The sequence below is a fragment of the Ambystoma mexicanum genome, chromosome 5p, assembly GCF_040938575.1.
Source record: "Ambystoma mexicanum isolate Mex_15411 chromosome 5p, UKY_AmexF1_1, whole genome shotgun sequence".
In the NCBI taxonomy this organism is placed as follows: domain Eukaryota; kingdom Metazoa; phylum Chordata; class Amphibia; order Caudata; family Ambystomatidae; genus Ambystoma; species Ambystoma mexicanum.
Window position 1 is genome coordinate 824,737,372 of NC_090930.1, and position 20,932 is coordinate 824,758,303.

Sequence of the window (20,932 nt, forward strand, 5' to 3'; positions counted from 1 at the left end):
AAATGAATTCTGTGGGAAGGCATAAAGGAATGCAACCATTTTATAACCTCACCATACCACAAGGAGTTTGGGCCTTTGTCCATGCACATTATTCATGTCTAGTACAGGGTCTTTTTAATGGTTAAATAACACCAGTAAAAACACTAGCCGCAGCAATCCTGTCCATCCCATTACCCTCTCAGATATAGAGAGTGGGTAGACAGGGGTGGTGGTGCTACAGGAGGGTACTCCACAGTATTCAATAAAACAAGAATGAAATGCAGAAGGAAACATATTTGTGTATGATATTGAATTGTCTTTGACTCAAGTGCTAAATCACTTGTATGTAGTGAAAATAGATTTTCTTTTAAAACTCCTTCGGTTCTGCTTCAACACCTATTTCCATTCACCCGACGAGTTATACTAATCTTACTTATTATAGAAATCCCATTTTAGTTTGAGTTCAATCCCTAGTACCTTAAGGCATTTACCCAACCTACATCCTTACTAAAATCATAACTTTTTCAAACCAATACCTTACCCTCACCAAAGTGTCTTCACTTTGTCAGACTGAGTAGTGTGACAGATGCAGTCACCATCAATGGCCACTAGATGTGGTGCCTAAACATGTCCTTCTTGGAGTGTGGGGTTAACTGACTTGCACCAGATATGAAAAGCTATTCAGGACTATGGCACAGGTGCAAGGGGGAACTTCTGAACCACCCATGATTGAAGCATGGAGAGTGGGAACTGATACATGAATAGAATTTGAGTAGGTGGTAAAAATAAAAGCGGGTTTCTGCAGAAGTAGGACAAAGTATTGGGCAAATGGGCCACTAAGCTTTGATTGTTGAAGTCCCCAAGATAATGTAATGGGAGATATAAATGTAACAAAATTGGAGCAAAAGGGCTTTAAAACTGAACGCGTGGGTGGGGGGCCAATTTTGGTACAGTGTTTCTCGGATATATCGTTACGGGGGTAAAGATAAAGGGAGAACACATAAGCATGGAGAAGAGGTGTAAAGACAACATCTTTGAATCAGGTAGAGGGTAGGCCATAAGGATGGGATAAAAGGGGATTGAGCAGGAGAGGGTCCATAAGGTAGGGGTGTGACCTATGATCAGTTGGAATTATTTGTCAATGTTGAACTGTTAAATGAGGACAAGGAGTAATTAAAACCTCATGAGTGCTCATGTAATATTCCTTTTGACTTAAGCAAAACAATAAAATGTTATTCAAAAATACAAAATGTCATGTTCAGATACATGCATACATATCATAAGTGATACTTACCTCACCATGGTTGTAAAAGAGACACATCACTGTAACTAACCCACCAAGTCGGCTCATACTGTGAGGTAAAAACAGAAATAAATCACTTATGCCTTTATCATTGCAATTTTCTTGCTGAAATGTTATCATATATGCAACTGCTTTTCTTGCTGTTTTGTATATTAATTAAATTCAAAATCAGAATGATAGAAAAGTCAATGAAACTCAGGATGAATTTTGTAATATTTGGCATAAGGGGATTGCTCAGTAAGTTAAATAGTTTGGGAAGGCAGGCACATTAGTTACGCAATCCAATACCATCAGCAAATAAACATGAACTTGGTTTATAGATACAAAAAATCAAGACATCCACATATAGGGTAGTAAAGGTTTTGAAACATTCACTGCTTACAACCCGTACTTCCCTGATCAACGTCATCTATTTATCTAGACCAAGAACTACGATCCACTTTACAGGGTGGGCAGTGCAGTTGACCGACAGGGACCATAGTTACTGCATGCTCAACAAAACCTGGTGCACACTAGCGCCTATTACTTACCAGTCAACCGAACAGTGAGAAGTACATTTGCTTAAGGGAATGCCCCCGAAAGAATGTGCTGAAACCCCTGGTTGTGCAGGCACCGTATCAGAAATGAGTACAGTGAGCGGGGAAATACAAGCCAAGCACTGCTTCACACAGGTTTTATTTTGGGCAGTATTTGGAGGGCCATCTGCAAACTAAAATGTACACACCGGAAGGAGCAATAGTGGGAAGAGATAATAGTGTAACCGGCCTCTGAAGCGAATGTAACCCTTTGTTGCAGTGCAGCTCGACGTCTTGCAGACTGCCGTTGGGTGCTTTCCTGTGATCCAGTTCTCACGCTGCTCCGTTGGCAGTTGGTTTCAGCGGCTGGAGTTGCAGTGTCATGGTGATTTTTTGGTGTCCTTCTGCTGCGCGGTCCTGTGTACATCGGGTGTTTTTATCCCGCTGACTTACGCAATTGAGTCCGGTGAGCCACACGATCGAACAGCTGTTGCGTCAGTATTAAGGACATTTCTGTGCATTGTCAGTCCTGTTCTCAGCCAGCACTGAGACAGGTGTGTGGGGAAGAGGCTGGGAAAAAAATGTCACGCCTTTGCTCTGCTTTGATTTAGAGGAGTATGCCCGTAACGAGAAACCAAGCCCTGAAAAGGACTTTTTCCCACTCCACTATGGATATCTTCATCAGGACGCCTGTAAAGAATGGTAGTATGGCCAAGCCCTCTGCACTCAAGAGAGATTGCTTGCTTGCCAGAGGTTTTGGCATTAAGCTCACAAAAGGAGACAATGGGCCTCATTACGACCCAGCCGGAATGGGTTTAACGGTGCCGTTAAACCCATTCCGCCCTATTACGAGGTCACCTTGCGGGACCCGCTTTGGACGTCTGGTCAGACCAGACGTCCTTTGCGGGTCCCACGAGGGGACCAGGGAGCTAACAACGGGCCCCTATGGGGGCTCAAATGGGAATGGGGATGGGTACATGGGTACATTGAATGAGGAATTACCGGGACCTCCAAGGTTGGAATGGCCCGGTAATTCCTCATTCAAGGAACCCGGACCCAACCCGGACCCGGACACGGACCCGAGTTTGGAGGCAGCCATGACCTTATTAAGGATATGGCTGCCTCCAAACTCGTAATGAGTCCCAAAGACTTTGGCTTAGGGGAAGGAACAGATGTGTCTCCCGACACCAATGATGTGCTGGTTTGGCTACGGACACATTTAGAGCATGCAAGGAATTGACGTGCCAGGCAAATAACATGAACATTACTGGGCCTGTTAACCCTGAATTTCAACAAGACAGTAATAATGACGCAGCGATCTTGCCCTCGAGTGTAATGCATCCCGCTAGAGTGGTGGAGATGAAGGTTAATTATGAGTTACCCATACATTCTATTGTGCAGCCTCTGCTGGACATTGAGTGCACCCCACAAGAGCATATGATCTCTGCACAATGGACTCAAGTCAAGGCATGTATAGTTAATTAGCTTAATGTTAGGGAGAATTCTCATAAATGTGCTAATTCCCTTCACCTTAGAGACCCCCAGCAACTTTGCTGTATTTTGAGGACTTGATTTTTTTTACCTGGAGAAGAGTGTGACCCTTTCTCCCACTCATGTGTTTTGAAATGTGTTTTACTATTGTGTTTCATTTGGTTATGGAGTATAACCAACTCCATAGGGATCATCTTTTCATTTGTGTCACACAGCACCCTCAGTGCAGTGGCACAGGGAAACCTTTGCAGGCTTTCCCAAAGTTTAAATACCTTGGGATAAACTACTGTTTCACAGAGTAAGTAAAGGAAATTGACTTTACTAGTCTTTTAAATTCCTAGACCCAGCGCACCCTATCTTACAATAGAGTGCTGGAGGGGTTACTTAGTATCCCCTGTGTCTAGAAACTCATGTAGCCCTCGAATGCTGCCCTTTCCTCTCAAAATGACTGGTGGCAGTGGTTTTACAATGAACTACCATGATTTTTCCCGACCGCAACACCAGTCGCGTTAAATCGCGGGAGCCACGTTTTTCAAATGGCGTCTGAGACCCCTCTGTAAAAACAGGTCCCGGTCTTCTTTTTTCGCCATTTCTTTGTGGAAAGGTCCTTCTAGAGTTTTGCTCTGCGCGCCAAACCTAGTTTGGTTCCTTTGTTCATTCCCCTTTGGCGGGCTTCAGGAGTGAAGACTGCCTCTGGTGCCCGAGTGTCTGGGGTGGGTAGGAAGTGAGGGAGGTGCCCGAAAACTCCCTGTGCTTAGTCTCCTAGGAGACCCAAACGCACTCTGTGGTGATTGGCTGGCTGACATTCCGGCAAGAACAGCAACCCTACTGGGCGAGTGACAGCTAGGCTGGAATGAATGGGATAGAACTGAATAAAAGGGGAGTCTCTTGGCTTGGAAGGCAGAGTCGACCACTGGAACGAAAGAACCGAAGACTAGCTTGAAGAGGACAGCTGCTTCAACTCCTGGACCCTTGGTTTGCCCAGTGAAGCCCTGCTTCAGGTCCAAATCGCTAAGTTCATCTTGACAGAGAAGCTCCTGCCAGGACGACTTTTCCCTTTGAGTTGGTGGGACCAATCAATTCAACACTAAGCCACCTGGATAACAATCTCAGAGCTGGTTGTATTTTCCTCAGAGTGCTGCAGGAAACTGAAGAAACAGGGAGAGGGACACCAGTTTGTGTGCTTTACTACAGCTACCGGAATTTAAGATTTGCCAAGTGCCAGCTTTTGGACCAGTTCCCGTGCAGTGCAGGAGTCCTCCGACATCCTCTCTTGTCCCCACGACTGAGGCACAGGAACAGAGATCTGCAGGAAATGCCAGCAACAGAAGTCTTCAGCTGCATCTTTTTCTTCATTTGTAAGGTACTGTGAAATCAGTACTTACCTCTCGCAGGGAAAGTGCTTAAAACTTTCCCAACTCACAGGCCTAATCAGCTTGTGACCCAACAAATGATTCTTCTTGCTACAAACTATTCCTAAGAACTTTTGCAGAGACTTTTCCATTTATCTACCAGAACTGCTTTATCCTATCCAAGACTTTAACCCATCGACTTTGGCCTAGCCTATTGAATTGACTCTTCTAGTGAACTCTAAATATTTGCACTGTCTAAGAATAACTGTAACCTTTCATGTTCTAATGATCTTTGCCTTTTACTCCTCTTGAAAAGTATTTCTGAATTAGTATTGAAGTATATTTGTGTGTGATTATATTGCCTCCGTCTTATGAATGTTTTTATAACTGACGGATAAATAATAAGTATTTATCAAACAAACCTTGAGTGCAAGAGTTTACTTGAATACTTGTGATTGTAGACCTCTGTGTAACATCATTACTGCTCACATTCCCCTCTTGAGATAAGCCTGGCTGCTCAGCTCCGCTACCAAAACTGTGTAGTACAGACTTATACCAAAGGTTGGTTTTGCTTACACTAGTTGTGTGTAGTGGTCCCAAAGGGTACTGCATACAAACTGTGCCTAACACTTACAGGCCGATTCATGTAATTCCTCTCAAAAGTGTCGCACGCGGCTGGCGCACAGCGTGCCCGTGCGAATGTCTGCGCCAGCCGCGTGCGATAAAATCAATTTCCGTGCACAGCGTATTCATGGATTCTCACCTCCAAAAGCAGACGTGGCGCAGAGTAGCGCAGCGACCCTGCAGCAGCGCCAGTTACACCCCCCAAGAATGCCCTCGCGCAAGGAAAAGCCATCAAGATCGCAAGACCATCGCAAAGGGCTGCGCCAACCCTGCACCAGTTTACCGGACTGGCAAACAGCAAACGCAAAGCGGGGAACACGTATTACGGGTGTCGGGAACACGCGTGCGCGAGAAGTTTCACACGCGATCTGGCCTGGGGGAGCGTGTGCGTGTATTTCAGGGGTGCGCGAGAAGTATTACACGCGAATGGCCTGGGCGCGTGTATTTCAGAGGTGCGCGAGAAGTTCCACACGCTATTGGCCTGGGTGCGTGTATTACAGGGGTGCGCAAGAAGTTCCACACGCGATTGGCCTGGGCGCGTGTATTTCAGGGGTGCGCGAGAAGTTCCACACGCGATTGGCCTGGGCGCGTGTATTTCAGAGGTGTGCGAGAAGTTCCACACGCGATTGGCCTGGGCGCGTGTATCTCAGGGGTGCGCGAAAAGTTCCACACGCGATTGGCCTGGGCGCGTGTATTTCCGAGGTGCGCGAGAAGTTCCACACGCGATCTGGCCTGGGGGAGCGTGTGCGTGTATTCCAGAGGTGCGCGAGAAGTTCCACACGCGATTGGCCTGGGCGCGTGTATTTCAGAGGTGCGCGAGAAGTTCCACACGCGATTGGCCTGGGGGAGCGTGTGCGTGTATTTCAGAGGTGCGCGAGAAGTTCCACACGCGATCTGGCCTGGGGAAGCGTGTGCGTGTATTCCAGAGGTGTGTGAGAAGTTCCACACGCGAATGGCCTGGGCGCGTGTATTTCAGAGGTGCGCGAGAAGTTCCACACGCGATCTGGCCTGGGGGAGCGTGTGTGTGTATTCCAGAGGTGCGCGAGAAGTTCCACACGCGATTTCAGCAGGGTACGTGTATTTCAGGGGTGCGCGAGAATTTCCACACGCGATTTCAGCAGGGCACGTGTATTTCAGGGGTGCGCGAGAATTTTCACACACGATTCCAGCAGGGTACGTGTATTTCAGGGGTGCCGGGGAGTCCTACATGTGATTTGGCAGTGTGGGTCCTCCCAGGTGTCCCCTGTACACCCTCCACGGCCCCCGCAGGCAGCCCACACCACAGGGGACTACCCTGCATCCCTGGTCATGTCCCGCAGGCAGCCCACCCAACATGGGCATGCCCCCCAGCAAAGGCACATGTCTCCTTGCACTACTGATCACCAACTCATGTCCCCCTGCACCCCTACCCCCCAGCATTGCGGAGCACCTGCCAGCAGGCCCCCACTCATGTCCCACTCATGTCCCACTGCACCCCCACCCCCCAGCATTGCGGGGCACCTGCCAGCAGGTCCCCACTCATGTCCCCCTGCGCCCCTACCCCCCAGCATTGCGGAGCACCTGCCAGCAGGCCCCCACTCATGTCCCACTCATGTCCCACTGCACCCCCACCCCCCAGCATTGCGGGGCACCTGCCAGCAGGTCCCCACTCATGTCCCCTGCACCCCCACCCCCCAGCATTGCGGGGCACCTGCCAGCAGGCCCCCACTCATGTCCCCCTGCAGCCCCACCCCCCAGCATTGCGGGGCACCTGCCAGCAGCCCCCGACTCATGTCCCCCTGCACTCCCACCCCCCAGCATTGCGGGGCACCTGCCAGCAGGCCCCCACTCATGTCCCACTCATGTCTCCCTGCACCCCCACCCCCGAGCATTGCGGGGCACCTGCCAGCAGGCCCCCACACATGTCCCCCAGCCGACATGTCATCACAATCTAGATCCCTGGCCCTCATGGTCAGCCTCCAAATGCAAAACACCCACTCGAGTATTGCATCCACCTACTTAGAAATGGCAATGACATGATACAACCCCAATAGCAAGTTTTGAAATGAACACATGGCCCTCACATACACCCAATGGGTGTCAGTGAATCTCAAAACCCATATCATGATATGCATGATACCAATGAGATGATACTACACATTGAAGTTTGATGAAAAAAATGTATTAAAAACAGCATAAATGGAATTAAAAATAAACAAATGACAATGGGAACCAAAAACCAAAAGCAGCATGTCCGTAAAATAATGAAAAACGACAAATCATAATACAAAGGAAAGGTGTCCAAAGTCACAGTTCAAGAAAGTAAATCCAAGGTAAAAACAAAACCGAAAACCATTGCTCCATGGGTAAATCCAAAAAAAAATATAAAAATCAACTATATACAGATAAACAAACCAGGGTCCATGATCCCAACTGAAGAAATTAAACCTACATAAAAATACTACCTAATAAAATAAAACTATATACAACAATGTGGCCCATTGTCCAAAAGGTCCAAAATAAATAAAAAAGCAAAGGAAACCCAACACTAACTACATAACTATTTACAAGGGCAGCGGGCTAGTCCGATGGCTCACTGGTTGTTGTCATGGGCCAGGGCATCATCGAACTCCTGTTCAATGGCTTGGAGGCGGGCATGTTCCCTGGCCCCGAGGTCCCGCAGGGATAATGCAGTGTCCAGCTCCAACTCCCTGCGAAGACCCTCGAGGCACTCAGCCCGCCTCAGCGCCCTCCGCATGGAGTTCTCTGCCCTGACCATTGTGAGCCGTTCTCTGCCCGCTGCCGCTCCGCACCTATCTGCTGGCCCAACCGCTCCCACACGGAAGGCACTCCCATTCCAGGGTTCTCCTGCCCTCCGGCCGATGCCTGCACCCCTGATGTTGATGGCCCCGAGCCATGATGCCTCCCACGTTGAGCCTGCCGCTGCCTCCGACGCAACTGCCTGTGCCAGCACAACGGCATCCTGGCTGATGGAAACCACAGACGCCGTCGTGCACGTGCCCTGCCCGATGATGCCGTCACATCCTCCATCTGCTGGGTTCCAGTTGCTGGTGTGTCCACCCCTGCTGGACCTCCGACTCCAGACTGTGGCAGGGATGGGATCCCCACCGAGGTGGCTGCATTGGTCGGGGCAGGTCCACAGGGGGCCCTGGTGGCATCTGGGCCGGAAGACGGCATGGAGTACGACTGGCGCATAGCCTCCACCGAGGAGGAGAGGGTCGCCAGAGTGCCCGACACATGTACGAGACCCCCGACCATGACCGCTCCCAACTGGGCCACGTTGGCACGGTGCTCTTCGTGATGACGTGCGTGCTCCCCCCGGGAAGCACGCACCTCATCACGAATGACAGCCATGCGCAACGCGACACCAATCAGGACCTTCTCCATACGGCCAGGGGTCCCCTTATCCGCAGGTGGAGGGGAGTCAGATGACATGGACAACCCCCCCTACCTGCGGACGGGCCTGGGATGGGGCATCCCTGCTGGTGCATGGTGGTGCAGTCACAGTGTCAGGGACAGTGACATGCACAGGCACCTCCACGGCGACCTGTGCTGCCTCCTGCCCCTGGACTGCACCACTTGCACCAGCATGGATGCCCCCACCAGGCCCCATGTGCGGCTCAGTAGCGGCCTCCTCCTCCTCAGTGGAAACCACCAACCTGGATGGCTCCACACCGTCTTCCGCCGTTGCAAGCCCCTGTGGGGGCTCACCCACCCCTTCTGCTGCAGCTGTGGGGGCATCCCCGCCGCTTAGCTCCACAGCGCCGTCTCCGCCCTCTTCTTCACTTTGCGCTGTGTAGAGGGAGACATAGAACACAAGCATCAGGGTACTGTACAATGGTCCCCTAGACAGGAAGCAATTGCAGATGAGTGGCACTGTCAAAGATCACTTCCATCATGTCCCTCCACAACACATGGGTCAGTACAGGCAAACCACATGCAGTAACAGGCATGGCGCATGCTATGGACATAAGCAAACATCTCCAAGGGACTCTTGAAGCATACAATGTTGTTTCTGGACTCACATGCATCATGGGTCATGCCTATCACATGCACACACTTCAACGTACTTTCATCCATCTGGACTCGTACACCCCAGACACAGTGGATGCAAGGATAACTAGGCTGCATCAGTGAATCTGAACATTGTCACAGACATGTGTCATGCATCCATGGCATCCACAAGTCACAGACACGCAGGTCAGAAACACAGACATGGACACCATACATGTACATGGCATCAGCACCCATCCCTCACCCACACCCATGTCCAGGAACAGAGCCTGGCATGCTCTCATGTGTCCATTCCGCATAGGGCTCACCATGTTACATTTAAACACATACACCCACCGTGTGCTTCACACATTACTGGTCTCACATGCATGACCATGATGTCCCTGCACACACACACACACGTACATGGCCTATGTCACACATACAGGCAAGTATCAGACAACCAGCATGCTGCAACATGCCCTGTCTCACACAGCAATGCTTGGCCACTTACCGCTCGACTCCAGACGGGTCTGCCTCTCAAGGATCTGGGCATGGAGCGCTGGGCGTACGCGTTCCAGGACCCTCAGCTGGATGGTATTCATGCTGCCCCAGCCCCCCTCCACAAGGCGCCGGGCCTTTATGAGGGCTCTGGACCTGAAGTCCTCCCAGCGCTTCTTGACTTGCTTGATGTTGCGGGTTGCCACCCCCTCCGCGTTGATGGCAACCACAAAGTCGTCCCAGATCCTGTCCCGTCCTTCCTTGTCGGCGCGTGGTGATCCGAAGAGGGCATCATAATGCCCCAGGACAAGCTCCACCAGGACACCAACTTCCTTCTGACTGAAGCTGGTGGCCCTCTGCCCCTCTGGCTGGGGGTCGCCAGTGGTCTTGGATGGTGTTTGCCCCGACATGGCGACCCCCGAGGCAGGCGCGGGTGGGCAACTGGGTCCTGGGGCTGGGCTGTGGAGCGATGGTATCCCAGTCGGGAGTGTTCTGTTCCAGCAGCGGTGGACACAGCAACTGGACCCCTGCAGATGGCTGATGTGCAGGCACCAAATGGCAGTGCACGGTGGCAGCAGGCAGGCAGCAGCAGCAGATGGCTCGTGGGAGGCTGCTCGGGGCTCTGGGGGGCAGTAATTGGGCAGGAGCGTGGTCTTTCGTGTGCTTACGCATGGCCAGCTTGATACGGAGTGATTTGGCACGTGAAAATTCTGCATGTCAGCGTGTGAATCGAGGAAAGGCCCTTAGCGCGTAAGCACGCATACGCGATTCCATTGGACCAAAGGCCCTTAGCGCGTATGCTTGTCTGTGACGTATCGCGCATGGGCGTTGCTTTTCGTGGGGTGCGGTGCGTGTGTTTTGCAGGCGTTGGGGTTCACACGCTATTACTTCACAGCGGGTGGGTGTTGGCTACGCGTTCTTCTACACGCAAGGCAGACGGTGAGTGGTAGCCTGCTCCCCCAGGCCCGATCGCGTGTAAAACCACCCGCGAGCCCCTGAAATACACGTACCCTGCTCCCCCAGGCCAATCGCGTGTGAAACTTCTCGCGCACCCCTGAAATACACGCGCCCAGGCCAATCGCGTGTGAAACTTCTCGCGCACCTCTGAAATACACGCGCCCAGGCCAATCGCGTGTGGAACTTCTCGTGCACCCCTGAAATACACGCGCCCAGGCCAATCGCGTGTGAGAAACTTCTTGCGCACCTCTGAAATACACGCACACGCTCCCCCAGGCCCGATCACGTGTGAAACTTCTTGCGCACCTCTGAAATACACGCACACGCTCCCCCAGGCCCGATCACGTGTGAAACTTCTTGCGCACCTCTGAAATACACGCACACGCTCCCCCAGGCCCGATCAAGTGTGAAACTTCTTGCGCACCTCTGAAATACACGCACACGCTCCCCCAGGACAATCGCGTGTGGAACTTCTCGCGCACCTCTGAAATACACGCAAACGCTCCCCCAGGCCAATCGCGTGTGAAACTTCTCGCGCACCTCTGGAATACACGCGCCCAGGCCAATCGCGTGTGGAACTTCTCGCGCACCTCTGGAATACACGCCCCCAGGCCAATCGCGTGTGAAACTTCTCGCGCACCTCTGAAATACACGCACACGCTCCCCCAGGCCAATCGCATGTGGAACTTCTTGGGCGTGTAGAACTTTGGCGCACATTTTGTTCCTGCGCAGGGACGCTACCGCCTGCTTTCGTGTGGCGGACATGTATGGGCCTGTGCGCGTCTTTGGCCGTGCGCTGTTTTTCCCTATTCGATTCCATTAATACGTGTTGTAGGCGAGCGTGTGGGCGTTCTGCGCACTTGCCTCCTGTACTTCCCCCGTGACGCCCACATTTTCACGAGTTGTTCCCCATTCTGCGTGTAACGCCCCATGTTACGCCTACTTTTGTTATGTGCGCCGCGCTATGTGCGAATTCGCTGTGGCCTTATCGCACGGCGTTCGATGACCTGTGCGCCAGCGTGCGCCAGCGTGTGCCGCGCACTTTTTCAGCGCACATCCCACATTTTGCGCTTGCACGGACTTCCATGAATAGATGTGCGATGTTTTGTGCGATAATCGCACTTGCACTGCGATTTTCGCTATTTCTCTGCGAATCGCACGTTTTCGCACGCGTGCGCCATTTTTTCGGCGCACATTAATTCCATGAATCGGCCTGTTAATATGTGCAATAGCTTTGCAGATTTGAGTATGTGGGTAGATCAACCGGACAAATGTGCTGTCAAATTTCAGCTTATAAAAAAATAGACCTACAGATTTCACCAGTGGCACGACAGTATTTGGATAAAATAGATATTGGCTGTCAGATTGATTTTCAATCTGAGGGTTTGGATCAATCATCACAAACTATGCAGAGAAACATGTATTTTCTAGCCCCCCCCCGTCATCCCCCGAGTAGAATCTAATTTACCCATAGTGACATTGTCAATGGTAATCAGTGTGCAGCCACAGGCTGTGAATGATACGGATTTACTTACATGAACCGAAAACGTATCAGGGTCTCCAAGCTCTATTGCATCTGAGACTGCTAAAAATAAAACCAATCCCACCATTTCTAGAAGTTTGCGAGTGGGAAAATCACTAATGCCAGTGATTATAGGTAAGACTTTAAGAGACTCTGTTATGGACCGTAGAAACGTCATCCACATAAAAAAAGAGAAATCTTGAGGCAAACAACCCAGGGAGGCCCTACGGAATGATGTTCTGGCATGGTTTCATCAAATAACTGAGCCTGGGGTGGGCAGAACCTCGGATTTGAAGGTCCTACACTGGCTGGAGGTAGGTGACTGGTGTACCAAGCAGAACAGGGACTGTATTGTAGTGGGATGTGGATCTAGTAATCTGCCACTTTTCTTAAGCAAATGCCAATCTATGCCAAAGGGGTCCTGAAATTTGAGTTTGGTAGTTGATTGGATATGAATTCCTCTTTTTTTTTTATTATTGATTTTCTGATTTATGACCCTCCCATGTATGTTTCATGTTGTATGTTTGTTTGCCCTTGTATGCCACTGCACCTCTGTTCCAGCGCTTTATACATAAATAAAAAATAAAAAAAAATTTTAAAAAAGGAGGTGCTTGCACATAACCCTCACTTCATTCCACCACGGACTGCATCTGAGTAATGGACAGATATAACACGATGTTCAGGCTCTTTTCTCATTAGGCAGAGCGAGAGATCATCCACGTAAACTGGCTCTTCCCATCTATCTTCATGATGCAATTAAAAAACATCTACATAATACAGTGTCTTTGGCAGGCAGCAGTTTTATTACATGAGGGTCAAGGTCTAGACACATACAAAGCAAATCTTTATTATTGAACTGATATTGGCTAGACGTATGGATGGCTATGCAAACCTTTTTTTGTTGGTGGCGCTGGAGCGTGGTTGGAACCATTTGCTTCCCTGATTGTAGGTTGAAAGAAGTTTGCAACACTTGGTTTGTGTGCACATATAAAGTTTTATTGCTGGTTATAGTAGAGATTCAGTTGACCTAGCATGATGTCCTAGGTGCATGTGAGAAAAAAGCCAACACATGTTTCGACCAAAGACTTTGTCAAGGCTGTGCATACGTGGTGAGGTGAGAAAGTGTTGGTGACAAGTTAGGTGCATGTCGACACAAAGGGTAGGGATCGAACATGATCGAATTCAGTAGCAATATGTACAGAGATTAAAGTGGTGTGTGAGGTGCCATTGTGGTGACAATGTGAGTTTTCATTCGAGACAACATAAGTATTTACATATACATATTTCAAGTTGTGCTAATTGTTGAGCAACAGTGTACCAAGGAGGAAAAAGAAGGGTGGGCAGGGGGGGTGGGTGGGGGTAGAACAAGGGTGGAGAATGGTTAGGTAATGAAAGCTGATTAGCTGGTGTTAGTGCAATGAGTTAAGAAAGGTTCTCACCAGAGGGCAAGTCGTAGGTGGTCCTTGTTAACAATGTTGTGGGCTTGGTAGTTCGAGTAGTGGTGGTTCCTGATAGCTGGCTGAGTAGCCAATCTGGTGGGTAAGCGCATCAGTTAATGAGCTAGAAGGGCAGTCCGTTGAAAGCTAGATAGCAACGGTAAGGTATCTCAGCGTGTGTTGGATAGTCAAGTATGCTGGGGTGTGCCAATGGTTGGACTAGCTGGGAGTGTTGGCATGTGCTGGCAAGGACGTAGTGTCTGATGAGCCCCAAGCTATTGGGTTGTGGTGAGAAGTTGGTTGTGAGTGTGACGCGGCTGGGTGGGGGTGGGGGAGGTGCGCCTAAAAAGTCACTGTCTAGTGGTGTGGCATGGGCTGATGTACTGGTTGATGCTGTTCCCTGGAAAGTAGTGATTGTGGCACACACTATCAAGGGAGCGGCATGTTAGCACATCGTTGAGGCACACGGTGTCTGGTGGTGTGGGTGCAACGGGTGGTCGTGCATGGCGTGTGGGACAGGTGCTCACTGGGGATAGTGAGCGACCTGGGCGGGTAGCAGAGCGTGCCAGTGTCGGCTGATAATTAAGATCAATGCTAGGTAGCGGGCATTCAAAATGAGTCAAACAGCTAGTTGCCGGTTGGCCAAGGGGTAAGGGGAGTGATAGTGATGTGTTGGCAGTTCGCTGTGGCAATGGTGACTGTTGGTGTGTAGACAAGGGGATGGTCGTAAGGAGGCATGTGGAGCGGGGGTAGTCCCTGGGGAGACTGCTAGGGAGAATTCTCAGAAATGTGCTAATTCCATCCACCTTAGAGATCCCCAGCAACTTTGCTGGATTTAACCTGGAGAGAGTAAGACTTTTTCCAACTCTCTCATGTATTTTAGTGTGATTTCTGAGCTTGGTGTTTCTTTTGGTTGTGGAGTCTGACAAACTCCAACGGCATCATCTTTTACATTGTGTCACACATCACCTTCAGTGCAGTGACACAGGGAAGTCTTTCAGATTTCCCAAAGGTTTAACTACCTTCTCTGGGATAAACTACTGTTTGCCAGAGCAGTAAAATGAAATTGACGTTGCTTACATGTGTAACTTTCTAGACCCAGCACACACTATATTAAAATAGGGTGCTGGAGTGGTTACCTAGTATCCCCTTTTGTCTAGCTTCTCATGTAACATTTTTATGTTACCCTTTCCTCATGGAATGGCAGGTGGAAGTGGTTTCGTTTTAACTACCGTGGTGTGCATTTACCACAGGCTGCGTTCGCAGCTGCAGTAAAGCACCCAAGGGTGACATTTTTGTCAAAATGGGCCAGTCTTTTTTCACCATTTCTTTGTGGAACGGTTCTTCTTGAGTTTTACTCTGCGCGCCAAACCAAGTCTGGTCCCATTGTTCGCTTTGCCTTTGGCGGGATTCACGAGTGAAGTCCACCTCTGGCTCCATGGTGTCTGGGGTGAGCAGGAAGTGAGGGAGGTGCCCGAAACTGCCTGTGCTTAGTTTCTTAGGAGACCCGAATGCACTCTGTAGAGATTGGCCAGCTGACTGTCTGGCAAGGACAAACATCTTGCTCGGTGATGCATAGCTAGGCTGAAACGAATGGAGAGAACTGAATAAAAGGAGAGGCTTTTGGCTTGGAAGGCAGAGTCGACCACTGGACGAAGGAACCGAAGAAGAACTTGAAGAAGACACGTGCTGCAACTCCTGGCTTGTTGGTTTGCCCGGTGAAGCCCTGCTGCTGTGCTGAAACTCCAAATTCGTATCGCCAGAGAAGCCCCTGCAAGGACGACTTATCCCCTTGAGTTGGTTGGACCAATCAACTCAAAAGTAAGCCACCTGGACATCCTTCTCGGAGCTGGTTGAATTTCCACAGAGTTGCTGTTGGAAATTGTATAGGCAGGGAGAGGAACACCAGACTGTGTGCGTTGATTTTAAGCTGGCCTAGAAGCAGGACTGACCTACCCGAGCCACCTGAACAGAGTGAGGGACCCCAGAAGCAAGGAAAGCCCATCTTGACAGCCAGGAACAATGGTGTTGCTATTTGCGGTAGACGAGAGGAGCTGAAACGCTGAGCAGCCACTGGTTTGAAGATTGCCGGTTGCGAGCGGTGACCGTCCCATTGCAGTGCAGGAGTCTCCAGAAGTACTCCCTCTTGTCCCCACGACTGAGGCCCAGGAACAGTGAGATCTGCAGAGCTTCTCAGGAACAGAAGTCATCTGCTGCACTTTTTCTTCAATATAAAGGTACTGTAAAATTTCTGAGAGAACTTACCTCTTGCTGTAGAGTTGCTTGCATCTTCTACCCCTCACACGTCTAACGGCTTGTGGACCTACATTTGATTCTTCTTTTCTCCAAAGACTTCTAAAACATTGTGCAAATACTTTTCTACTTACCTACCAGAAGTGCTTCATCCTTTGTAAGACTTTTAACCATTGACTTTGGCTTAGCCTAGTATACTGAATGACTCTGCTTAGGGGATCCAAAAGTATTTGCCTGCTTAAGAATATTTGTGATCTCTTGTTTGTTCTAATAATCTTTTCCTTGTACAAACTTCTAACAGTATTCTAAGGCAAACAGTAAGATATTAATGTCCCCAGCACACTAGCTATTGAAGTCACCTGAGGATGTAGGTTGTGTCTGTGGGCCATCCCAAAAGGGTCTTTACTGATTTAGAAACTAATAGTGTATAGTATTGGAGTGTGTTTGTGTGTTACTTTTCATATTGCCCCCTTCTGAGGAAGGCTTACTCTAACTGACAGATACATTAATAATTGTTTATTCAAGAAACCTTGTGTGTAAGAGTTTATTTGAATACTTGTTACTGTGAATCTCTGTGTGACTCTCCTACAGCTCACAACGACCCCTCTTGAGATAAGCATGGCTGCTCAACACGCTACCAAAACTGTGTAGTACAAGTTTATACCAAAAGTTGGGTATACCAAAGGTTGGGTTTCCTATACCTGTAGTCAAAGTTGTTGTAGTGTTCCCAAAGGGTACTGCATACAAACTTTGCCTAACAGAGTCTTTTAGCGCACTCCTCTCGTAGCTACGAGGAAGGCATATAACTGCTTCCACGGTATGCTTAATATGCTGGTGTTGACTATTATAACAGGCAGAGATAGGTGTTATATCGGAACCCGAAGTTACGTGCATTGGCTGTATGCCCCGCGTCCCGGTGCCGTTAGGCGTGGAGCGTTTGAGTTAAAGGGGTGGTGGCATGGTGCTTGAATTGGCAAGCAAACCCTAGCTAGGCTAAAGGGTTACATGATGCGTGTCCGTGTCTCGGGTATATGCATTCACGGCTGGTGTGCACATGGGGGGGTTCTATCTCTCACCTGTGTAAACGCTGGATAGCGGTCCGTTGTTCGGTGATGTGTTATCCGATGAGGGCGTGCGGTGAGTGGTACTAGCATAAATAAGATGAGCTTGATGATAGCTTTGTCTAAGAACATCTCTGATTGGCCCATGTTTGTGCGAACGGGACATGGTGATTGGCTGTTGGCATGGTTATGGCCGTAAACAGTTGAGCATTAGCCGACAGCTGGGAGTGGCTTGTGCAGCCTGAGAAGGATGGCAAGATTATAGTATTGTATGGATGGTGCCAGGTCCTGTAACCGCAGTGATTCGATGGAGATGCAAGGGGGCTCTGAGGTATTGAAGGGATATGTAACCAGCTGTCCGAGGTCGCTGGTGTGGTTACAGATTGAGAGGAGGCATGGTCCACGGTGGATGTTAACCACTTGTGCATTTAATTATCCTCATGGTTGGTCAAACATGGCACCTGGCGGGTGGCATGTGACCTGCTTGGCGTTGCTAGGTGCCCGATGAGGGGTCTGAAGCCAGGTGGTTGGAGGTGGCAGGAGTGTGTCCAGTGATCTAGGGGTTCCTGGGGAGGATATGGGAGAGGATGGTGATGAGTGTACCCATGATGGGGGTTGAGTGATGGTGTTGGTCAATGTGGTGTGGAGAGTCAGGGGCTGAAACATGCCTAATAGTTGGATGTGGATCCTCATGTGCAGCATGGTACATGGGTGAACCATGCTGGTCTAGATGGCTTGCCCCCATCAGGGTTAGCTACTCAGACAGAAAGTTGCTGTGGCTTATAGAGCACGTCTGTGTGCTATAACTGCTGGGTGGTGCTTGCCCCGTTTGGGTGGGGCACATAGGGTCCATTTTTGACAAGGTACTATGTTTAGTTGGTCGGCTGACAGTGGTGTATACTCTAGCAGGGGTACTCCCCTGTCTGGATTAGCTGCTCAGACACTGGGTGGCAAAAAAAACACGAGTCAGAATGTGTGCAATTTGCTATTGTGGGGTGGCTTCCCTGAGTGGTTGGGAAGCCCAAAGACATTGTGTAACAATGTACTTGTTGGGTGGGTCGGCCGAACCTGGTGTGGGTGCCTGCCAGTTGGCCATGGGTAGTGCCCAGTAATGTGGCAAAGGGTGGTGGTGTGGGGGGGGCAAGGAGCGAAGGGTTCAGGCATGAATATAAGATACAGGGTGGTTGGAGATCCTGGAGGGATGTAGTGAGGCAGTAGTGACAGTTCAGATAAACACATTAAACTCATGATCAGTATTGAGCACCATTGTGACACATCTGTATTTACAAATAAGTTTTGCTTTGTGCTAAGAGTAGTTCCCTGTCTCTACCTCTAGCATCGGGTTGTACCATTTCGAGTCCCATAAAGCTGATGATATCTTTGTTGTCAAGCTGGTCTTTTCCTGCCATTGGACGGCCAGTGGGTATTTTGCCTCTTGGGAGTGCAGTAGTCCTAGGTGTTCCCGGATCCTGGTTCTTAGCTCTCTTTTGGTGCTGCCGATATATTTGCGGTCGCAGACACAAATTATGGCATATATGACAAATTTAGACTTACAATTAATTAACTGGGTGATTCAGTGTTCATCAGTGACATTGAACGTGAGTGATTTAGCATTTCTCGCATGACTACACATGTTACATGTCCCACATTTGTAAAAGCCCATTGCCTTGGAGCTGGTTAGCCAGTTTTCCAGTGTCCTAGTGACTGGAGCCATGCAGGATGAGCTCAACATTGTCTGCAGTGTCTTTGCCTTGGTGAATGTCAGTGATGGTCTTGGTGGTATCCATCTACTGATGTGTTCGTCGATCAAGGATATGCCAATGTTTCTGTAAGATTCGCTAGACTTGACGACTATTGCTGCTGTACCTAGTAATGTATCTGATCATTTTGTCTTCCACCCCGTGGTTCTCTTTGGTGTTGTTTTAGGTGTCTGTAAGGTTGCGCATCTTCTTTTGGATGCCATGTCAATGGCTGCGTTCATTGCTTCAACTCTCTTAGTAAATCTTTTCTGTAGGAGGGAGCACTCAGCTTTGAATTTGGCTTTCGTGCTGCAATTGCGTTTTGCTCGGATGAATTCTCCTTTGGAGATGTTGATCACTGTTTTTTGTGGCAGATGGTGGCGTAGAGCACCAGATTTACTTCAGTCGGCTTCCTGTATGTTGTGGTCAGTTCCATTCCATTGGTGCTGATCGTGATGCCCAGAAAATCTATGGACGTGTTGTTTGAAGTGCCGGTTAGTTCTAGTCCAAAATTGTTGTCATTGACGTATTCTTTAAAGAATGTCAATTGTTCCATGGTACCGGACCATATCATGAGGATATTGTCGATGTAACAATACCATTTATTAATGTAGTTGTTGATATTGGCTAGACTTAATTCAACCTAAAAAGATGCATACTTTAACATAACTCGTTTGTGCTCTCCTTGATGTATGTTGTACCGAATGTGACACAACTATTCATTAAACGTCCACATAGACAGAGTCTCATACAACCTACAATCATACTTCTAACAGTGTCCTAAACATGCCGACAGTGGAAACTTCTTGGCAGCATCAAGTACTAATTTTGTACTGAGGTAAGCTTTATATATAGATGCATTTATATTACTCCATGGTGGTGCGCAAAACAATATAAACATCTCTGCTCTTAAATATATAATTGGCACACCAAACCCACCTACATCAGAAACTCTGGAAAGAAGTTCCAAAGTAGTGGGCAAAATGGAATATCTCGCCAACACCAACGGCATCCATGACCGATAGCGCTGTCCACATACACATTTTTTAAAGGATTAGCTGCCACCCGAATTTGCACAATGGAAATACTGCTATACCTTTTGCGAGTCATGTTAATGTAACTTTTGCTCAGTGGGTACTTCCAGACGAGGGACGAAGAAAACAGAGGTATCCTAAAACATACAGTTTCTAAAATGTTAAACTGATAACAAACCTAATTAAAAGTTTCATTTCCTCCTATAAAAATGCATGCATTTGCATTAGCGAATGATCCCGCCCCAACACACCTATTGCATATTATAGGGAGGCCTATTACGTTCTGGACAGGATTAGGTCATCTACATAAAGGAAAGTTTCCATGGGTTTCTTATTCCTATTTTCTAAATTAAAGTCACGTTATGTGATTAATGGTATGGTATTGTTTATTTGTAAAGCACCTATACACAAAGCAAGTTTTTTAAAGCGCTCAAGGAGGGAGGTAACAAGGGGAAAGAACAGTCATTCAGAGCCCTTGAATTTCTGAACGATACAAGTCTGCACTGGCAGAGTGGGTGCATGGAACAAGTGCATATAATACAATTAACGGTGTAGATAACAGCAAATAGGTCTGACGGCAATTCTGCAGTTTTTCCAAGTGCAATGAGGCGCCACCATGCAAGGAGGGGAGACAAGGGATAAACAGATAGACGATCCTCAAGGCATGGTGCATTCAGATCATCCAAGTGCGCAGACAGGTGCAGGAGAGGGGGACAAGTGCAGGGTGTGGGTGTCGTGGGGGGACCAAGTGTGTCCAGTCAGTCAGAAGCTTGGGTAAGTGCTGAGAGATGCCACTCTCCTGGTTCATTGACCAAGTGCATTAACGATGAGGCAAGGTCAAGGCCCGGAGACAGTGTGAGAGGATTGGCGAGGGTGCCAGGGAGCTGTGAGACTGAGGTACACCAGGCGGCCTGTCAGCAGGCTGTGCGGAAAAGGAGGGAGAGGGATAGAGCAGAGAGAAAGGTTAATAGGATAGAGGGAGAGAAAAGGAAGAGGAGAATAGGGATGTCTTAAGGAGTTTCCAGATCTCAAGGAGATCAGGCTCAAGACGGAGTGCAGCAGGGAGGCCCCTGTAGAGGATAAAGATCGCCCTCAAATCTCTGCATGCAGAACCGGCTCACTCGCAGAAGGTTGGAGGTAGATAAGCAGAGGGCTCGGGAAGGACCGTATTT

At 49.1% G+C, this 20,932-nt stretch overlaps 1 protein-coding gene across 3 annotated transcripts in view; it reads right to left on the bottom strand.

Annotated features, from left to right (window-relative positions):
• Positions 1-20,932, bottom strand: part of DPY19L1 (dpy-19 like C-mannosyltransferase 1) — a 2,006,077-nt gene that overhangs the window by 1,732,315 nt on the left and 252,830 nt on the right. For all 3 annotated transcript variants that reach the window (XM_069613244.1, XM_069613243.1, XM_069613242.1), the window contains exon 7: positions 1,274-1,331. In XM_069613244.1, the coding sequence (XP_069469345.1) occupies positions 1,274-1,331 (58 nt within the window). The remainder of the gene's footprint in view (positions 1-1,273; positions 1,332-20,932) is intronic.